Raw genomic sequence first — 19,369 nt, forward strand, 5'->3', positions numbered from 1 at the left:
TATTATACTTTGCATCCGCTAGAGGTCGCCCGTAAGGTGAGGTGGCGTCACAGTCGAATCAGTTGTCGTTCAGTTGACACCAGTGCTTCAAACGCGTTTGTCAAAATTGTCAGGGGCGTTTTAAACAGTCAGCGTCGTTCGTCTGAAACCATGCAAAGCAGTGCACACCCCTTAAGTCTGTATGCTATGAGATTTTAGCTAAAAGCACGTGGTTTGTTCATCGTAAATAAGGAAAGGTTGTTGGAGGGTTGAGATGTTTTTTTAGGAGGTGAAAGAGCAAGATTTCATCTGTTCGACATTGCCAACAAACACTGTGGTTCAAAGAAATGGAACAATGAAAGTGGGAAATCACAACTATTACTTCAATACCATGTGAAAAGATCATATGTATGTATCAATGTATAACTGTTTTGTGTAGCACTGTAGTGATGTGTAAAAGAAACTAGTCAGAAATAAAGCTTTTATCATTATAAAATGTGCACAACTTTGCACAAATTTTGTTTAGTCTAAAAGAGACTTTTACCAGAAACCTGGCAAATGTGCACAGCAATAGCATAATTAGGTAGCACTTGATAGTGCAATTGAACGCGAACCACGCGGGAACTAATTACTTGCTCCTCGCATTTTTAGATTATATGCGCGTTGCGAACAGACAAATAAGCGTGTTCTGCCTGGGGAGAGGTTCTGAAAAGGGCGTCAAAAGGAATCAATTCGCCTTATAGTGCAGTGCAGCTGGACTATCAATTAACAGCAACATGAGGCAACTTGGAAAATTTATGTACTTTGTAAGTACACCTTGTTATTCATGTATTTACCTAAGTATACTGGAAGACCCAAGATGATGTATACTGTACTATCATAATAAATGGTTCATAATGCCACATACCTTCTAGAAAATTCAGTTCCGTGCACTATCTCTGCTAGTCAGAGTTTTTGAAATCCTATTCCTCGGTATGCAACCAAATATCTTGAAACTAAATACATCCCAATCCTCATCCAAATAAGTTGTGTGCAAATAGACTTGATTCCTGACTTAAATCCATACTCAAGAATGGTTATGTTCAACTATTCTTAGAAATTAGCCAAAAAAAACACCTGTCCCTACTTGGAAAAAAAACCTGCCACTGAAATTAGACCTAGCAATTCCAAATTCCAGTACTTGGCATAAAGTAAGGCATTGTCAGGGAAACAAGTTTCATTGTAGCGTCATAATGCATTTGATTGTGACATTGCATGTGCGTAAAAAAAGTTTTTGTGCATCAGGCAAAATGTACCAATGGAGTGGGTTGTTGCTGTTGACGTTTGGTGTGGAATTTAGCGGCGCTTTCTTTTTCGGCGAAGAAATTCCGGTTAGCTCTAACGCCACTTTGCTGGACTTCTTTGTTGGCGAAGATTTTTCGGTTGGTTGCACGCAAAACTTCACTGGAAATAAAAGCTTTCACTGGGACTTTTACAGGTAATGTTGACTTTCGAAATTGCTTTGAGCATAATTTAAATTAAACGACGATTCCCTGTGACTGGAAAGCAACGTTTGCTCATTTAGAGAAATGGATTTTTCGTTGATAAAAGAAGTGTTTTGCACAGTAATGTTTATTTCATAGTCTGCTTTAACAATTTCTTAAAAAATAATCAAAGAAAAATTTAGAGATTAAAAACTAGAGAAAAATGTAACCGTTTTTGAATACCCAGTTCAATTTTTGTTTTGTTTAAAGATTAAGTTGGATTAATTATGACACTTGTTTTTGAGGTACAGCTGCACTGTTAACTCCTAATTAAGTAATTAGGCTTGACAGTGCACCTAATAAAACGAAACTTTTCAATTACAGTTACACAATTTCGAAGAAAACTGTTTTTCTCTCAAACGACGATGGTGGAAATCACGTTGAGATGGACTTGTCATTTCAGTATGCAACGCTTGAAATTTTGGGTCTTCTCGAAACGGATTCAGGTATGTTGTCGTTTATTGGATTTGATCAGGTTAATAAAATTTTGGTATTTTTGAAAAACATTTTTAAACTTAGTACTTTATAAGATAACATAAGATCTCATACTCGTTTGTGGCCGTACAATAAAACGTATTTTTCATAACTTGGCAGTATGCCATTAGCCACAAACATGGGTTAGTTCAAAATTGTTTCACAAAACATTTCAGCTACGAAATAAAAATGGGAAACATTATTTTAACCATTTTGTTGCCAACGTACATCTAACATGTACAGGATCGCTTGGTGCATCTTAAAATCACTTTATTATCGCTTGGGGCACCTTTATATCGTTCGGGCAACTTTATATCGCTTGATGGTACACCATTGACCACCAGCAGATACACCTTGTAAAAGCAAATGCATATAACTTTTATAAATTAATTAACACAGGTCGTTACGATTGCGTAACAGATGACATCGTTCGAACATGGAAAATCGTTGTTCACGACCCAAACCAAATGGAATATATTCTTGCTGGCAGAGGACAATCACCATGGGAAGATACAGTTAGGTCCAATACAGGGGCGCACAGCCTTTTATTTATACTGCCGACCGCATCGCAGATTCTTATTTTATCAACGGCCAAACAGTTCTTAATGGCCATTACTGAAGCTTACTATCTAAAAGAGTTTTTATCTGTACATAGCCGACAAACCTTAAATTGTGATACATAAGTCTTATCGGTGGTCAAATTTGACTGTATGGCCACAGGTTGTGCGCCTCTGGTCAAAGTGATTTTGTTTGTAATGGTTGCCACCGACAAAACCTTAGTGCAGAAGTGGAATAAAGCAAGGTGAATGTCCAGTTTTGGTCTGTTAGGTGGTCAATGAGTACAAGGTCTACATGCAGTGGAGTACGTGGACTGAATGCGACGGTTGCAACGGAAACGGAGAAAGGCGCAGGTATATAGTAGTCTTTGTGTGATTTTTGCCATTATTAAGGTTGGTATCACCATATTATATTTTTTAGATTTGGATTTTGTCGGGTGACTACTGACAATGGGCTAGAACATTGTAAATCAAAAGAGATTCCCTATCTCTTACGGACTATTGCGAAAAATCGTCCGGAAGAAATTATAGTTGATATTTGTTACGATCACTGCAAGGAACTAACGGGTAAGTTGGGCCACAATTTCTTAACATGAAAACTTTATACGTGTGTTAATGGTCAGTTAAAACATGTGAAAGGATTTAATTGACTGCTGGATTTGTTTTATTTTTGTATATTTGTGCACCATAGGCGCTGGTTTAACCTTTTTTTGATTTTGACATGTAGAAATTAAATAAAATGTCAAAAATTGGGCATTATTATGACAACATTTACTATTTTTCGTAAAATTAGCGTATTTTTATATTTTTTATAGCCCCAGTGCAACGCAGCACTCGTAGGATTGATCTCACTAACAACGCTGACGTCACGATCCAGTGTGACGTATCCTCTGACGTACGATCTTCTGTGCGCTGGGAGCGCAGTTTCACAACTTTGAATCGAAATGATTACAGTTTTGGATACTCAAAAGCGAGGGCGATGTACGTTAAAAAAGACAACTTCTTGATGTTAAACAATGTGCGGAAGCCAGATGGGGGAACAATCAGGTAATAATATGGGTCATTTTTCTTTAATTTCAGACCATGTTTCTTTGGTCAGAGTATTAGTCCTGTTTTGCCTGATGCAGTTTAGCTTGCAGCTTACATGGTTTGTATACTTGGGTAGAGCTACTAACACACAACAGAGAGTTTTGCTAAATACCGATAGATGGCGTAAAGAGCGCAGTTATTTAAATTAACAGAGTGGCTGGGTTAGAAACTAAGTTTTTAGGTTGATTTGATTGCTATTATTATTATGAAATCTAACCCTAATAGCTCGTCAGCTTTTTTACACTACATTATAAATAGTCGCGAATGCTCTTGCGCTGCCTAACGGTATTTAGCAAACTTGTCTGGTGTGAGGCCTGTGTTAGAAGATTTTTCTTAAAATACACCAAATTTCGCGTTCCTGTAGTATTTAACTTCGATGCAGTTGAATAAGATGTAACCAACAATACGCCTTATAAATTATATCAGCCAGATAGCGTAGACAGTGATAGCTTGTATTAGCTAGACAGCTGGCATTACAGTGCCACAGGGTAATCTTTCAATCATTTTAGTACAAGAAGGCGTATTTAGACAAAAGTTTAAAATAGAATGCAATCTGCAGCCATTCGGGCCAAATAAGCTCCCCAGGCTCCACAGTATTTTACATTCACCACTGCCATATGTATGTTAGCTTGTAGTTAGGGATTTTTAACACATTGTTAACATTGCTGATATTTTCTTTTAGTTTTTCATGTGTGAAGGATCGGTCCTTCCGTAACACCTTTAACTTGGTGGTCGAACCACTTCCAGACAGTGGAATACCATCAACATTGGACCATCTGCAGTATATGGCTCTCTCGAGCACTGTCCAGTTTACTTTGTTTTTGTTGATTCTGGGCGTGTACAACGCTCTACGAAATTTTGTGCTTGAAACAAGCATGGAAATTTGACTAATTTGTACCGTGGGACAAAACTAGATACCATTTAAACAGGTAAATTAAACATTGGATATTTTTAAACAAATACAGGGCTGTTTGGAAATTATCGATTTTTGTGCTTGAAGACGGCTATGATGTCCAATTTTGAATCGTTAAATGATTTTGTATGACACCAAATGTTTTTCAGTAACCCAAAACGGCGTTATTTTTTTTCAGTAACCCAAAACGGCGTTACTCACTCCATAATAGGTTATAGAGAAGTTTAGAACGTATATTTGATTCAAACACTTTGGTTTATCCTATGAGAGTCCATGTTTAGCGCTAGGAAGACTTTGCAAAAGTGTCACCATTTTTTACAGAAGGCGTTTATTAAATAAAATATCAAACAAAAGTAAATGTAAAATTAAAATCGGCTAAATGCATAGCACACATAAGTTATATTATTATACACCACAGTTACAGAATAAAATGTGTTACATTGTTACAAAAAATATTTAAATTTATATTTTTTTTTGCACTTAGAAGGAAGAAATACAGCGGCCATCTATGTCAAAGAGAAATCGTACTATCAAAAACAAACAATGGTCTTTTCTTGTCTTTACATCTTAAGGTGCAAGTTTCATAACTATACTTTTGCCTTCCATACTGCTAAAAATATCTAATAACAGCTTCGTTGCTCAAATTTTCGAGTATTTTTGATTTTGCCTATCCTTGTACCGTAGCGTAGTCGAAATCTATATTATGCCACCCAATTTGGCCTGTACTAGTCCATACATGAAGCCTTTTGGTTGACGTAATCCAGCTAAGCTGCATGATCGAGCCGTAAATATCCGGAGCAAGTGGTATAGATACGGCGTTACGTGCTTGGCTCGCTTCACCACGGATTGTGTTGTAGATATATTTGACTTGAAGAAAGGGTTTACTTTGGAACCTGAAAAACATATATTTACATAGACATATTTTTAAGTCGGCAGTTTTTTTAAAGAACGAAAGTGTTAGTACTCTTTACTCTAATAAAAGCAAACAAAAAGATTTTTTCAACAAAATTATTTTTAATTGTTTTTGAAAAAAAACTAATTTACAATTATTGAAACGCTGTCCCAAAAACGGTAAATTAATAAAATGTTTAAAATGGCTTTAGGTTTTATTAAAAAAACGTACCTTCTGATGGCATAAGCAACACCACACGCAACGAAAATAGCCTCAAACCAGTCTTTTCGCCACCCGGTGTCGTACTGTTTCAAAATTTTTAACGATTCGGGGTCGAGAAGTGCTAATTTCATTCCACCCTTCTCTGTACAATAAGTAGCCCACAGTCCAAATTCATCGGCCTGAAAATATTTTAAATAGATTCTCAGTCGGTATTTTACTTCTGTTTGTTTCAACCTTCTAAATTTGAGTGAAAACTGTTACCTAAGGCCTGTAAAACTTCGACAATAAATCGAAGTTGCGAACGGTATATCTTCGCCTACGTTAAAAGAATACAAGACGTTGTGGTGTACAGTGGTTCTCAACTGGTGGTCAATGGACAAAGTTATTAGTCATTTATTTCAAGCCAAGTCTGTTTTACTTTAAACTTGTTGTTGATGCTTTCGTTTTACTTACTAAACAATGGACTGGTCCACCATAGGCTATTTGTTTAATTGAACTGGTGGTCCATGGCCTGCAACGAGTTCAAAACCACTGGTGTACTTGTTCTAGCAAATTTTGAAAATCAGTGAATACTAATATAAGCCAGGGATAGACAACTTTTTAAATGCTGCACGCAATTTGCTTGCTACATGTCAAAATGGTAATGCTTCGCGTGCCAAAATTGAAAATCAAAAAGCACATTCGTATTGGTGGGTTGCGTTTTTTTTTCCGATAAGGCATAACAAAATAAAAACAAGCAATGCAATTATTTTTACTCAATCTGAAAGTAGCCTACTTTATTATGAAATCGAAAATCACTGAACAACGTGCTATGACCTTGCGTGTAAACATGACTTAGCCTTGTAATAGTAATGTGTATCCTATTTCACCTGCAAGCTAATATCTGACTGCTTGACTCCATCATAAGAGCAGCCAACTCCGCTGTGTTCTTTCTCCGTGAAACGGGCGCCTTTAATTTGACGATACCGAACCATTCGGCGATTGACCAAATCATACCTTGGAAATATAAATAAGTCAAACGCAAAGCTGTTTGCTAACAAATCCCTTATGTCAAAAAATTGAAATTTCAGTTTGTGGATTTATTTGGGTCCGTGATATGATTAGGCCTGCCGGGGCAGAGTTGTAAACGGGCCCGAAAAAGCTCAAAACCCGGCCCGAACCCGATTCGTTTTTGAGAAGCTCATTTAGGCCCGAAAGTTTAATTGACAGGCCTATACGTTAAACAGTATTCAATAAAATACTAACACAGAGTGTAAAGTTAGGCCCGTTTTTTTGGAAACACCTAAGCCCGACCCGAAAAGCTCGGCCGGACCAACTCTATACCAAGGGCTTAATTGCAAATAGCATTAAACTAACCCGGCCCAGAAGTCGTAATATCGAACTATGGTTTATTTTACACATTTGTGTGTCGATTGTGATCGCTGGTCAGCAGTAAAATGGCTGATCCCAGTTATGAATTTATGTTCATCTTAACGTTAAAATTATTTTCAACCTTTTATTTTTTGATATTTTTTTGTTATGAATATTCTCGCCAAGAACCTCCGTTCAACTTTAAGGAGGTGCAAACTTCGTGTATTTAGAAATTACTGGGGACCATTGTAATCACGTTTAAAACTATACCCTGTGTCCGAATTAAGGTGTGTTTATATGTTCTGTTTTTTTCAAACCTCAAGAGGGTCATATTTCTTCAAAATGGGAGAAATTAGAAATTAAAATTCATTTTAGCGGTCGGATACAAAAGTTCGAATTCATAGGCTACTTACATTAAGGTTGATTGAACAAACGAATTTACAATCTTGCTATAACCTGCAAGTTATCAAAAATCACATTTCATACTTGACGACGTAGTTTGACTTGGCTCTGACGTAGTAGAAATGTCCAGACATCACCACGTGACCGGTTCCTCCCCATGCGTATGGAAGTGTGTAATTAGCGATGGGTTTTGTAGAATTCGATGCAAATGACTCCCTACAAATGCACATAAAACTCTCGTTTAACTTGTTAAATAAAATGTAAAAGGGTGTATAGTAAAACTCTGTTAATTCGGACCCGTTGGGACTAATAAATTTGTCCGGATTAGGCAAAGTTCCGGATTAACTGATTTCGAATAGTTCAAGTCTTACCACATTACAATTCATTTTTATCTCGAGTTTTGTCCGAATAGGGCGAAGATCTAGATTAACCGAATCTGGTTTAACCTAGGTTTACTGGATTTTACAAGAAACATGGTTTTAGTACATTTATCATTACAATACAACACATTTTTGTTGTTTATAGCGACACTGATTGCAGATGGAATAGTTTAAACAATTCACCTGTCGTATTCCAGCAATATCCGATTTCCAAATGGCTTTTTCGCCACCCAAATTTTTCTCCAGTTTAATCTGAACGTACAGGTTTAAATGCATTTGGAAACATAACATAAAATGAAATAAATTGTTGTTTGTGACTTTTGCAGTCAAAATTTTGTTTCCAGGTTTTTATAAAAAAAACGCGGGCTTTGTTGGAAAATAAAATGGGTATATAGGCTACAAGCAAAGTTCAGAAAAACTTTTTTGACGTTTTTTTATTCGGTTTAGACTAATGGTTCTTAAACTTTTTAATTATACTTTCATAACGATCCCTTGCGTTAACAAATAATAGCCATTTTTTCCCACTTTTACGTTGGTTTTGCAAAATTACGCATGACAATAATCTAAATGCAGTTTCCAGTACAGTCGCTATAACAGACGAAATGAAGTATCTGGATACGGTTTCCTATAAACTTACATGTGTTTAGTCCGATTTGCATCGTAGAGTGGTAACATATCTGTCAGCCACGATCCGACACTTTCGTCTGTGCTTTTAACGACTTGAAATTCACCAATGCTCTACAAATAAATTAAAAGTTTTATGATTTCGTATTATAGTTGGTGCTTTATGTGGCGAGTTCTTGTGCTCGTAGCCCTAGCCTTAGCTTCAGTTCGGTCCTCATAATCTCATGTGAAAAGTTTCTTATTTGGCCTTGCTTTGGGTTGTAGGGAGTTCGTACGATATAGTTGTCGTTTGTGAATTTATATTACTTTTATATATAGTATTCGCAACTATTTACAAAACTTACATTCTTATGTGAAAAATCACTTCGGTAGTTTAACGCAGGGGTCCGCAAATAGTGGGTCGCGACCCAAATTTGGGTCGCGAGACCTTCCAGTCTGGGTCGCGAAATATTTTAAATTTCCCATGAATATAAGCATCGCATCTACAGTATTAATGAATTTTGGGCTTTATTCAATTAACCTTTTAATCATTATTGCATTGTTACGTATGACTACGTATCTGTGACATACAGGCTATGTAACAATGCAAAAAGTTAAGCGCACCTATGCAAGCATGCGTTTTCTGATTAGCTGTGTTCTCAACACAGAGCCCACAGTTCTCATTTGTTAGAATAAATACGTTCGTTTACCTACTGTTTTATGTGAAAATAGCAACTGACAATAGCATAATAACAGTCTTAATATTGATATTTAGTTAATTAGTATTTTCCGCAGACTTGATGCTTGGGTCGCGAGAATTTAGAGCGATTTTTTTAGGGTCGCGCCAAAAAATATTTGCGGACCCCTGGTTTAACGCACCAATAACCATAGCTGGACTGGATTAAGAGGGACAGATAGTAACATGCAAAATACTGTACTGTACTTTTATGCGCATCGTACACGCTTGGTCCGGATTCTCCAGTCGCTCAAGACGTTGAATCACATTGTCACTGGTTTCCAACAAATGTTCTCCTTGCGCAGTAACAGCATCAGATATGGTTCTCTGTTTTACAAAAACAGCGGTTTGAGTCTACCTTTTATTTCTTGATAAGTCTACGGTGTAGTTTATGTTGATCTTTTTTACATTTAGTTAAGATATAAATTTTTTGGAACACTTTACACGGATCTGTTCATAAGTTTATTAAGGAAAATGACTTTTGATCATTTTTTTATGTGACTCAAGTGGTTATGGATGTAACAGGTGTAACTGATGTGGCCCGTCAGATAACTGATAATGACATGAACATTCGCAAAACGGTTGAATAATAAAGCATGTCGCTTTTACTTCTAGTTTGGCCGTTATTTTTCTCATTAAATATATTATTTGTTTAGTTTTGGCAAATGCACACAATAAGCTAAGTAAAAAGCTACGATTGTGCATGTATTGTCTCATTGCAACGGCAAAACTTAAAACGATTAAAAATATTCACTAAAATTTAATGCTAGCAAAAATTGCTTTGGATTAAGGCAGGCTAAATGAGTCTGATTATATTTTATTGTACGTAACATTGACCTTGACATGTTCGTTGGCGACATGAACCAGCAGTGGCCTAGGTAAAGCATTGCGATAAAATCCGATTCGGTTTACGACTTCCACGTCACTTGATGAGATTGTGACGCCATAAAGAACGTCAAGAAGTTCAATCAAGTTGTTCTAAAACAAATTACGCCGATTTGTTAAAAATAATTAAGTGACAATGGTTTAGTATTTACATCAGTAGAACCATTAAACCACAAATGCGGCTTGTAAAAAATTGATTATTATATAAACTAGATAAAATTCAGTTCCGTGCTTTTAAAATCCTTGTCAAAATATGACACTAATTTACTGTTTTACTTGACGTACAACTGCAAAGAGCCTGAAAAATCCCTAACCGTTCATGCTTGATATCGCATGTTATTGATCAAATACCATCGCATGTTTTTGATCAAACAACACTAAAAGGAAAGAATAAATTGAAAAACAGTATTGAAACCTCGTCGTTGTCTTCGCCAACTTCTTCAATTCCCCAAATCACAAGTTTTCGCTCCCTGGAGGTCCGATGTAAAATCTCCTTGAACAAAACTCTGGTATCTGTCCAGGATTGAGACACGTCACTCAAGCGGCGCGTGAGAAAAGACGATTCGCTGAGCGTTGACTTGGACTGCGAACATTTTTTTGCAGTTTAAACTATTGCTTTTTTATAATTATGTTTTTAGGTTAAATTTATTACCAGCGTTTTTTGAACATTTTGATCTTTGTTTTATATTCGAATAGTTAATAACAGCTTGGCGACATTGAATAGATGTTTCAGCCAAAGAAATGTCCCAAATAACTATTGAACCAAACATTAGGCCATACGATTCCATTTTTGTTGGGACAGTTTTTCCGTGCTGCTCACTGATTTAAAACAGTATGGCGAAAAACTCTGAATTAGCGACAACAACAAATATCGCTTTAGTAACATGGCTACTTTGGCGTATAAATCCCAATGTTGCAATTATATTTACTGATTTTACCCAAAGCAATGCTGTACCTGTTGTGTAATATCATCCAGTTGGTATGTAAGAAGGCTTGCTTGAAGCTGAAAATACAGGACCGAAAAATACCACAACCCAGTCAAAATCACTACAATAGTTGGTGCCACTAATCCGAAGCACTTCCGGGCTGGAATCCTCAACAACAAGATCATTTCTTCAAAATACCCCAAAACTTTTTAACTACATGCCAATGCCATAATTAAATCTTTTAAAAAGACGTTCTGCTGAGACAAATCATTCTAAAAAGACAAACCTATAGGTGCAAACAGACATACAAGTTTAAATTAAATCAAATATTTCAAATTTGGGTCAGTTGATAAATTTTGGTAATTAAACTACGTCCCAAACTTATCAACAACTAACTTGGCATCTAAACATACAACTTTGAAAAATGCTTCCCTTATAATAGAAAACAAAACACACTTATGTAACGGCCAGGACACAATTATCCAACCACCAACTAACTTCCTAACATAAAAGACTGGTATTTAAAGTATAATTAAGTCTTTGCTTTGCCTCAACTGCTACTTAGTCTACATGTATTATTATTTTGCCATATGCTGCCGACTTCATCGTAAGCCTGCATATGTTTGCCCTGAGGGCTTGTGAACGCCACAGCGTGTAGACTTTTTTATACGATGCCAATATTCAATACACTTTGATTTCAATTTCATCATTCCAACCGATGCTTGCAGTTGAATTACTAACAAATCTCAACATTTAATTAGGACGTTTAGAACATCATAAATCTGTCAAAACCAAATCAAGCAATCACAAATATGCCTGATTGTTGTAAAAATATTTCAGGCTACTCTGTAGACAACTAATCAAACCACAATATGAGAAATATAGTAAACGATGTTGTAGCCTATCTGCCTCCCGCTTTAAATCCTTAGTTCGATCACTGCTTCATTCATCATCACAATAAGTTAATTGTTGCCCGGCGCATACTGAGGTCACTTGAGTTCACTGCCTGATTTCCACCCTGTGCCTAATTGCCAGGCTGGGGAAGCGAGTTTGTCCCTAATAACGCCCCGTAAGATGGCAATTAGGCATTTACATACGGTAAACATGTATCTCCTAACATCAGCAAGTTATAATTTGTTTTGTCTCATTGTTCCAAAACCAGTAACTTATTTATGTTTTTCCCACGAAGTAACCAATGCAGTTAGGAATTCTTAAAAATTAGTCTTAAGTTCATTTCGCAAGATAAAAAAGTAACACAAATTGGACCTTAAACAATTACCAAGCCGGAAATAACTACACAAAGCGCAAAATAGCGCAATTGGTGGATCATGGTTAGACTCGCTAACCGCGTCAATTTCATCTGTTAAACCTCACTTTAAAAAGCCAATGGACTATTATACATTTACTTTCAATTAGTAACTTTTATTATGTATGGGATAGCCTACTTCAAAAACCAAAACTAACTCGACAATTACAAATTTCAGTTGGTTTTGGCGATTAGACATTAAGTTGTTATAAGACTCTTGTCTTTGTCACACATTTATCACTGTTATAGCAATCTTAATCACAAAATAATCTTTTGGAAAATCTTCACAATTAATCACAGAAGTTGAAACCTTAGGAATTGAAATCGTGTCTTCTATGTTGTAATAGAAGTTAACGTGCCTATAGTTATATATTACTAAAATAAACAGCTGTAACACCTGTAAAAGTCGTTTCAATCCTTAAAGTCATTCTGCTCTTCAATTTCTTTCCTGCCTGACATGTAATGACATTCGATAACGATCGAAAGCCGTCGTATTCGCGAGTCTTGAACTTAAACCTGCGACTGCAGGTCACAGGGCAAGCTAATTTGCTTACGCTTTTTTACGCAGAAACCCCGAGGCTATTTAAGCGTGCATGGCAACGTCGAATTTTGGAAAAACAACGTTGCGCATTTAATTGTAAAAATCGTTGATAACATGTTACAGATACCCGAGTTTCAAACGAATTCGAGTGTACCGAACATGTGTACAGGGAGCAACACTATGTGACAAAATGGTGAAAACGACCAGCCAACGTTAAAAGATTTAGATTAAAAAAAGTGAAACTTCACGCAATTCCTAAAAAAAAGTTGGATTTTAATTTTTTGATTCAGAGTTATAGTTTATCGCCCAACATTAACAATTTTAAACACACCTGCGTATTCTTTTCCCCAATCTTCGTTATTGCATCCCTTTCAGAAAAAAATGTACGTAGTGGAGCGTGACAACAGGTTATGCATTAGTGATCGTGTCCATGACAACACAACAAAGGGTCTTGGTCTGAAAAAAAGTTTTACTGTTTTCTGTATGTTTAAGCGAATTTGTTTGATTAAATGTATGTTTAAGCGAACTTTGTTTATGACAACGTTTTATGTAACAGTGTATTTGCGATTATGTTCTCTTAGTACAAAATATGTGTTGGTTTGGTAATGACTTGACGAATGCTGTTCTTAATTCAGATAGCTAAGTAAGCTAAAAGTTAGCGGATAGCTAAGTAAGTTTGGATAAATTAGGTTATTATTTCAATATGACTGAGGAAAAAGAGAATGACAAAAATGATCCTAGCCAAACTTCCCATTTTTACAAAACGGATGATGATTTACCTGGTAGATTTGAAAACCCTGAATGGGTGAAAGGCTATAAGTAAGAATGTGTGTTTTCAAGCTGAATAAATGTTGCATTACTTGTCAATTTCTATATATTCACTAAACGTTTGCCATAGTTAACTTATATACATGTGTATGTATACTCAGTTCAACTGATCCGCACCCAATCTACCGAACCTCAAACATGGTTTATGGATCACGGGGACCCACAGTTCACACTGTGCCAACATCTTTCAAGCCACGGTCACAAAAGTTCTCCACACACCTTGGTCTATGTGGAATGTACAAGAACAATTCATTGAACACTTTCGTAGAAAAGAGTTTGGTAACTGGACCAGACAATGCTGGCCTCACTACTATGAATAGACTAAATTATCACAAAAGTTATTCAGCCAACCCTAATGTTTGACATAGATGTATTATTTACATTTAAATGCTCTTCTTGTAGACAGTTGGTGAACATCTTGTTGCTAAAACAGTCGAGAATTTTATGGTGCCATTTTAGATGCATATGCGGTTTTAAATCTAATTGCATTGGAAATTTATGTTCATCTTTTGCTATGCTTAATGATCAATGGTGGTCATGTTGTTTTGCACACATATTACCCATGTATGGTAACAGAACATTTTTGTTGGTATAAGTTTGATAACCTTTCAGATAAACTTTTAATGTTCTTCCCAAGGTGTTTGATATTGTGTTTTCTGTAATACATTTGGTTTGTGTGGCGAAATTTGTGAAAATGTAATTTTAATAAACTCATTATTGGCATGGTATAATGTGTAATCCTTTACTTTGCCACAAACCAGTGTTATAATCACCTCAACTATGGAACTAAATTACTTAATCACCTCTAAAATCTCATCAAACAAAGCACTATTGAACATAAGTCATTTTGGCAGTGGATATCATTTAACTAGTCTGCAGTTGCCAACATGGCAATTTTAGTGTTATATGATAGCATGAAGTAATCTTTCGCAAACTGAACTTCGCAACTATATAACTAATTGTGACCAATCATTTATGCAGTCTGCTTTGTAATTGCTCATCATGGAATTGTCACAATTAAAAAAATGTCACAATTAAAATAAAAACCATAACAGAAGGATAATGTAAATTTTTTACCTTTTACAGTGTCAAAAATTACACAAAACAAATATATTGGTTTGTATTTTTTTGCTGAGAGTGTCAAAAATGACTTGGAAGTTCCAAGATTTGGAAAAGGTCAGTGTAAAGTCGTCCACGCCGTTTACAGAAGACAAAAGACGCTTTTGTTTGTCGCATAGTTCTTAACAATGGAAGGACATTTTTGACAACCATTCACATTCGATATCCCAGTCATTCAGTTGTTATTACATAGTTGCTGTAGGAAAGTTTTAGGGTAGGAGCATAAACTAGATTGGCCATCAACAATCTTTCTGTTCGTCGCTAATACGAAATTGAAATGTCAGATGTGTCTTGGATTATCCGTGCCATGGCAACGACCGACAGCACCAAACAACATCGGAAAAGAACTGTTCTACTGTTTTGGTCAAATTTAGTAGGTAAAATTTGTATGTGATTTTTATTGAGGTAAGGTTGAAGGAAAAATGACAACCTTCTAGGCCTATATGTTTTACAGGATACTTCAGAATCGGTTTGATACTATCATTTCTATACTTTGGTCCCACAAACTATCTTCTGGCATGTTCCTGTTATGTGATAAATGACATTTTGGACGGAGTTGATGGAAACGTTGCCCGACTTTTAAATCAAGTAGGCTTTTTTCATTCAATGCAAGTATAGGTCAATAACTTCAATATTATAATATCTGCAGTTTTGGAAAGGAATATTTTACTTTTACATTTCAAAGTGTCAAATAAGTGGTGCCTTCATTCACGAGATACCTTATTGTTTTCTCAAATAGTTAAGTTTTGTAAGCAAATAATAAACGCCAGCCAAACTAGTAAGATATAAAACTAATAGAGTAATAACGTCTTTTCATAATCGCATCAAACATGCAAAAAAGCGACCTTTTATCTATTGCAGTGCACGGCCTTTGGAGCAATCTTTGATTTGATGACTGATATTTGTTCGACAGCGCTTTTACATACCTTTCTAGTTCAATTTTACCCACAACATGCCTTGTTTCTTCAACTGTGGTAGGTTGTATGTGTGATTTAACCAATGTATAGTGTCATTGATTTAACAGCCTTTTTGGTAGAGCAGACCTGAAATTCGGGCCCAAACTTAGTCCAAGCCCGAGTTTAAACTAAAAAAACGAATGAGGCAAGAGACTGGTAAAAATGCGACAAAATTTATGCCAAATCAAGCCAAAATTTATCAATAAACCCGACCGAAAAAGTCTGAATTGCAACTCTGAAACAGACTGCTTGTGTACCAATGTCAACTACGTACAACACAAAAATGATAAAGCCATTACTTTTGGTGCATCTGTCAGAGAAATTGCGAAGGGTCCGAGTTTACTCTTTAACATCAATTGTCCTCAGCATGTTTCTTGACGTTACTGGACATTGGATTTACGCCCATGGTGCTGCAGTCGAAAGATCAACTAGTCATAAGACTAGAAAGGCCGCGAACCCTATTTTGCAGTTCTATTACTCGCACAGGGTAAGTCTGTATACTGTATAGGTTTGTACCTTTAATTTTCTACAAAGCTGTATTTAGCTAACTGTTTGATTAACTGGTGCATTACGGTTACGAACTAGTGTAGCCTTAAGCATCGTAGGAATGCGATTTAAAATAATGTAAATTCTCTGTTAAACGAATAATCAAAAAACAACAGGGATGAATATGCATATTTTGAAACACCTATGGCTCTGTTACAAACCGGTGTTGTAAAGCGGTCTAGAAATTATAAGGACCCTACCTGAAAAACAAGTCCAAAAGCCGGTTAAATTGCGACCGAAATCGGACAGAGTGTAAAGAAAACACACCGAAAATGTGCCAATACTTATCACTAAATCGTTATGGGATTATTTGCAGAGTTTACTTGTCTTGTTAACCGTGGGGCAGGAGTTATTTCTCGTTGCTATGTATCTGTGGCACTTCGTGAAGGGACCTCAAAGTAAGTGTAACATGGAAGTGTTACATAGTTTATATACTAAGTAGGCTACTGGCAGAGATGTACCGAACAGTTTAAACTGATAATGAAACACAACCCTGTTTTATAGCACGCTGTTTGCCTCGTAAACAGTCATATGTTTTCACAAACGTGTATCTTACGGCTTCGCATGCCACAATTACTCGGTTGATTAAAACGGTCAAATATTCGGTTTCGGCCTAACCCAAATTAACCTATTCGTTTTATTTCCTATTTAAACAGCATTTAGAGAATTACTTGCATCAAATGTGGCGTAGACCCATTTGAGATTTTAAGCTGTATCGCCTCTCAGCGATTTTAAATTAAACCCAAAATTTTGCGGCTGGCTATAATAACTTTATATTCGATACAAGGAAGCATGCAGTAATTGACTATAAATGCTATTTTTATCGATTTAAATTGAGTGTTTTGGCATTGAAATTGCTGAAGTTATTTAAAGACTACACAGCAATCCACAATTGTTAACCAACACATTTTTTTGGTATTGTAGTGGCATTGGTGGGAATTGGAATATTACCAATGATATTGTACGCGACTGCGCCGCTGATTGTTCTAAAAATGCTGACAAACTTCTGCCAACTTGTAGAAGGAGCCACAATTCTCGCTCAGCACGACGCAAGACGAATCAATGCAGAAAATAAAACCACCTAAATGTTTTAAACCAGTGGTTCCCAAACTTTTTCATATTTTTTTCAAAACGGTCCCTTTGCCATTATTTCGAGGGCTCGCGGTCCTTAAGCCTCAATGTGTATTTCATAAAAACGAAAGTTGATTGCAGGATTTTAGCTAGTTATGCAAAATTGCGCATAACAATCATCCAAAGATAGCATGTGACATCACAAACAGGACAAAAACATTACGATTGTGCGCGAATAATTGCATTTTTGATAGTTGTCATTCAATAAAGGCCATTGTTTAGCAATGGAGACAGTCGATTCTCAATTCTACTTTGATTTAAACTTATTTAGTGGCACAAACTGACGCCAAATAAGATTATAGAATTACTTCAACCGCTTCGCGGTCCCCCCAAAATTGCCTCACGGACCCCTAATGGACCGCGGACCCCAGTTTGGGAACCGCTGTTTTAAACGAAGAGTGCCTGTTGTGAAATAGATGGTATTAATACACGTTTAGCTTGACAATCAGTAGTACTTGTTTGGTTTCCATCCGGAGTCGATGACGTCCGATGCAATGAAATTAAAATAATATTAAAAAAAATTGTTATATGCTTGTTTAATTTTAATGATTAAAATAACGGCCCAAATAGACATAAAAAGCAACATTCTTTATTTTTTATAACGTTTCGGCAAATGCATATGCCATCATTATAGCGATATGAAGGTCACATCAGTTACACCCGTTTACATACACTTGCTTAATTTGTTGTACTGTATTAGTATTAAAAGTGTTATACACAAATCAATCAGACGCCTTTTTTGGTTACTATTTAAGATTGGTACAAACCAACTTGTCACACAAAGTTGTAGGACAAGACTGTCGGCATCGTGCGTTTGAAATGATACCGGCCATTAGACTAAATTAAACTATAACGTACGTTGGTCACTAACGATAGGCTGGGTGTAAAAGGGGGTATATAATTAATAGGTTTGAATTAATGTTGTTAAATGGTCCAAGCCGTTTCTCATTTCTTTAGATTTAGTTAACTCCAGAAGGGAATTTCATTCTGAATTAGCTAACTCTTTTGGCTAAATCGTTTTACATCCCCGTTCTGATATAAACGCATTTTTACAAACAGCGACATCATTTGGCTACACACAGCGTTTTATTATTTTTTTTTTCACGGGGTTTGAACCCAGGACGCTCCCTTGAACAAACCCCGATCCGTTTTTTTTAACTCTGTAAGGGTCAGGCGCGCAAGACCTTTCGCTGACAAGGCGCGTCAAAGTTAAAAGGCGTTCCATCGGGTTTAAGCTCCTCTCCACTTTGTATGGGCAAAGTATATCTTTGCAGCTGAATTGGAAGGGTACGCTCGCACTTGCGGATACGCTTGCTATAAAAAAATTAACGTTGCGCTGGCGAACAAGCGTGTATGTGGAACTAGCCGCACTTCATTTAAAGTGTTAATTATCGTAACCTGTCAATAGCTTGAGTGACCCATGGTGCGAACCTACAATTTAAAATAAAACACATTTTTATCAGCAAATTTGGGGGCACATAATGCGTTAATACAACCAGTGGTGGGATTCAGTCGGTTCGCACCTATTCTATAGAACCGTCTCACGAAAGTTTATGAGATGGGCGAATTATAGTATTACTGGTTACTGTCAATATCAAAAAGACTTTTTGTAACAGAACCGGCTCAAAAACACGACTTTTGTGATAGAACCGGCTCACAAAAAAATTGAATCCCACTACTGAATACAACCCAAGCCTTATTGTTTAGCTAAGTGTCATTTTGCCGTTGTTTGCTTGGTTGTCGTTGTTTGCGTTATTTTTTGAAGGCTATTTTAGAATCTTTCTAATGGTCTGCTTCATATACCTCGTTCCAACCCACTATTACGTTGCATCTTGTTGTTATTTGGTCAACGATTGCTTGGACGACGTAGACGGGTTTGCTGCCAGACATTTTAATCAGGTTTGTCTTAAACCAAAAGTTACCTTGCTTCGAAAACTTAAATCCAAGCTGTACAACTCTGTTTAACTACAATGCACGTATTCCCGTTAAACCAGGAGTGTGCAACATTTTT

The 19,369-nt window shown here is 36.4% G+C and overlaps 4 protein-coding genes across 4 annotated transcripts; 3 read left to right on the forward strand and 1 right to left on the reverse strand.

Moving 5' to 3' along the window:
- Nucleotides 1-83: 83 nt before the first annotated feature.
- On the forward strand, nucleotides 84-5,081 carry LOC145228363 (Ig-like V-type domain-containing protein FAM187A). The gene is made up of 10 exons (XM_080093400.1): nucleotides 84-387; nucleotides 631-785; nucleotides 1,264-1,456; nucleotides 1,827-1,948; nucleotides 2,376-2,491; nucleotides 2,805-2,887; nucleotides 2,955-3,100; nucleotides 3,349-3,580; nucleotides 4,305-4,551; nucleotides 5,020-5,081. Exons 3-9 carry the CDS (start codon nucleotides 1,269-1,271, stop codon nucleotides 4,507-4,509), a joined length of 1,092 nt encoding a protein of 363 aa, XP_079949526.1. The 5' UTR covers nucleotides 84-387; nucleotides 631-785; nucleotides 1,264-1,268; the 3' UTR covers nucleotides 4,510-4,551; nucleotides 5,020-5,081.
- A 121-nt stretch (nucleotides 5,082-5,202) lies between these two features.
- On the reverse strand, nucleotides 5,203-11,213 carry LOC145228362 (olfactomedin-like protein 3). The gene is made up of 10 exons (XM_080093399.1): nucleotides 10,961-11,213; nucleotides 10,421-10,588; nucleotides 9,958-10,098; nucleotides 9,328-9,447; nucleotides 8,419-8,519; nucleotides 7,965-8,033; nucleotides 7,486-7,617; nucleotides 6,519-6,645; nucleotides 5,659-5,828; nucleotides 5,203-5,428 (listed from the first exon to the last, which is right to left on the reverse strand). Exons 1-10 carry the CDS (start codon nucleotides 11,114-11,116, stop codon nucleotides 5,203-5,205), a joined length of 1,410 nt encoding a protein of 469 aa, XP_079949525.1. The 5' UTR covers nucleotides 11,117-11,213.
- Nucleotides 11,214-13,392: 2,179 nt separating this feature from the next.
- Nucleotides 13,393-14,337, forward strand: LOC145228444 (piercer of microtubule wall 1 protein-like). Its single transcript, XM_080093500.1, has 2 exons — nucleotides 13,393-13,597; nucleotides 13,708-14,337. The coding sequence occupies exons 1-2, from the start codon at nucleotides 13,482-13,484 to the stop codon at nucleotides 13,967-13,969; spliced, it is 378 nt and encodes a 125-aa protein (XP_079949626.1). The 5' UTR covers nucleotides 13,393-13,481; the 3' UTR covers nucleotides 13,970-14,337.
- A 556-nt stretch (nucleotides 14,338-14,893) lies between these two features.
- On the forward strand, nucleotides 14,894-18,025 carry LOC145228440 (CDP-diacylglycerol--inositol 3-phosphatidyltransferase-like). The gene is made up of 6 exons (XM_080093495.1): nucleotides 14,894-15,102; nucleotides 15,180-15,313; nucleotides 15,587-15,699; nucleotides 16,048-16,168; nucleotides 16,544-16,625; nucleotides 17,152-18,025. The coding sequence occupies exons 1-6, from the start codon at nucleotides 15,003-15,005 to the stop codon at nucleotides 17,310-17,312; spliced, it is 711 nt and encodes a 236-aa protein (XP_079949621.1). The 5' UTR covers nucleotides 14,894-15,002; the 3' UTR covers nucleotides 17,313-18,025.
- The last annotated feature ends 1,344 nt before the right edge of the window (nucleotides 18,026-19,369 follow it).

This window comes from Phallusia mammillata, chromosome 5 (genome assembly GCF_965637545.1).
Source record: "Phallusia mammillata chromosome 5, kaPhaMamm4.hap1.1, whole genome shotgun sequence".
Classification (NCBI taxonomy): Eukaryota; Metazoa; Chordata; class Ascidiacea; order Phlebobranchia; family Ascidiidae; genus Phallusia; species Phallusia mammillata.

Coding starts and splice junctions, on each gene's coding strand:
- LOC145228440 (XM_080093495.1), top strand. CDS start 15,003: ATGTCAGATGTGTCTTGGATTATCCGTGCCATGGCAACGACCGACAGC. Junction 15,314..15,586: donor TTGCCCGACTTTTAAATCAA/GTAGGCTTTTTT, acceptor TATCTATTGCAG/TGCACGGCCTTTGGAGCAAT. Junction 15,700..16,047: donor GCCTTGTTTCTTCAACTGTG/GTAGGTTGTATG, acceptor AATTGTCCTCAG/CATGTTTCTTGACGTTACTG.
- LOC145228363 (XM_080093400.1), top strand. CDS start 1,269: ATGTACCAATGGAGTGGGTTGTTGCTGTTGACGTTTGGTGTGGAATTT. Junction 2,492..2,804: donor AATCACCATGGGAAGATACA/GTTAGGTCCAAT, acceptor TTGGTCTGTTAG/GTGGTCAATGAGTACAAGGT. Junction 3,101..3,348: donor TCACTGCAAGGAACTAACGG/GTAAGTTGGGCC, acceptor TATTTTTTATAG/CCCCAGTGCAACGCAGCACT.
- LOC145228362 (XM_080093399.1), bottom strand. CDS start 11,116: ATGATCTTGTTGTTGAGGATTCCAGCCCGGAAGTGCTTCGGATTAGTG. Junction 10,099..10,420: donor TTGGCGAAGACAACGACGAG/GTTTCAATACTG, acceptor AATTTGTTTTAG/AACAACTTGATTGAACTTCT. Junction 6,646..7,485: donor AAGTCAAACTACGTCGTCAA/GTATGAAATGTG, acceptor TATATTTCCAAG/GTATGATTTGGTCAATCGCC.
- LOC145228444 (XM_080093500.1), top strand. CDS start 13,482: ATGACTGAGGAAAAAGAGAATGACAAAAATGATCCTAGCCAAACTTCC. Junction 13,598..13,707: donor GAATGGGTGAAAGGCTATAA/GTAAGAATGTGT, acceptor ATGTATACTCAG/TTCAACTGATCCGCACCCAA.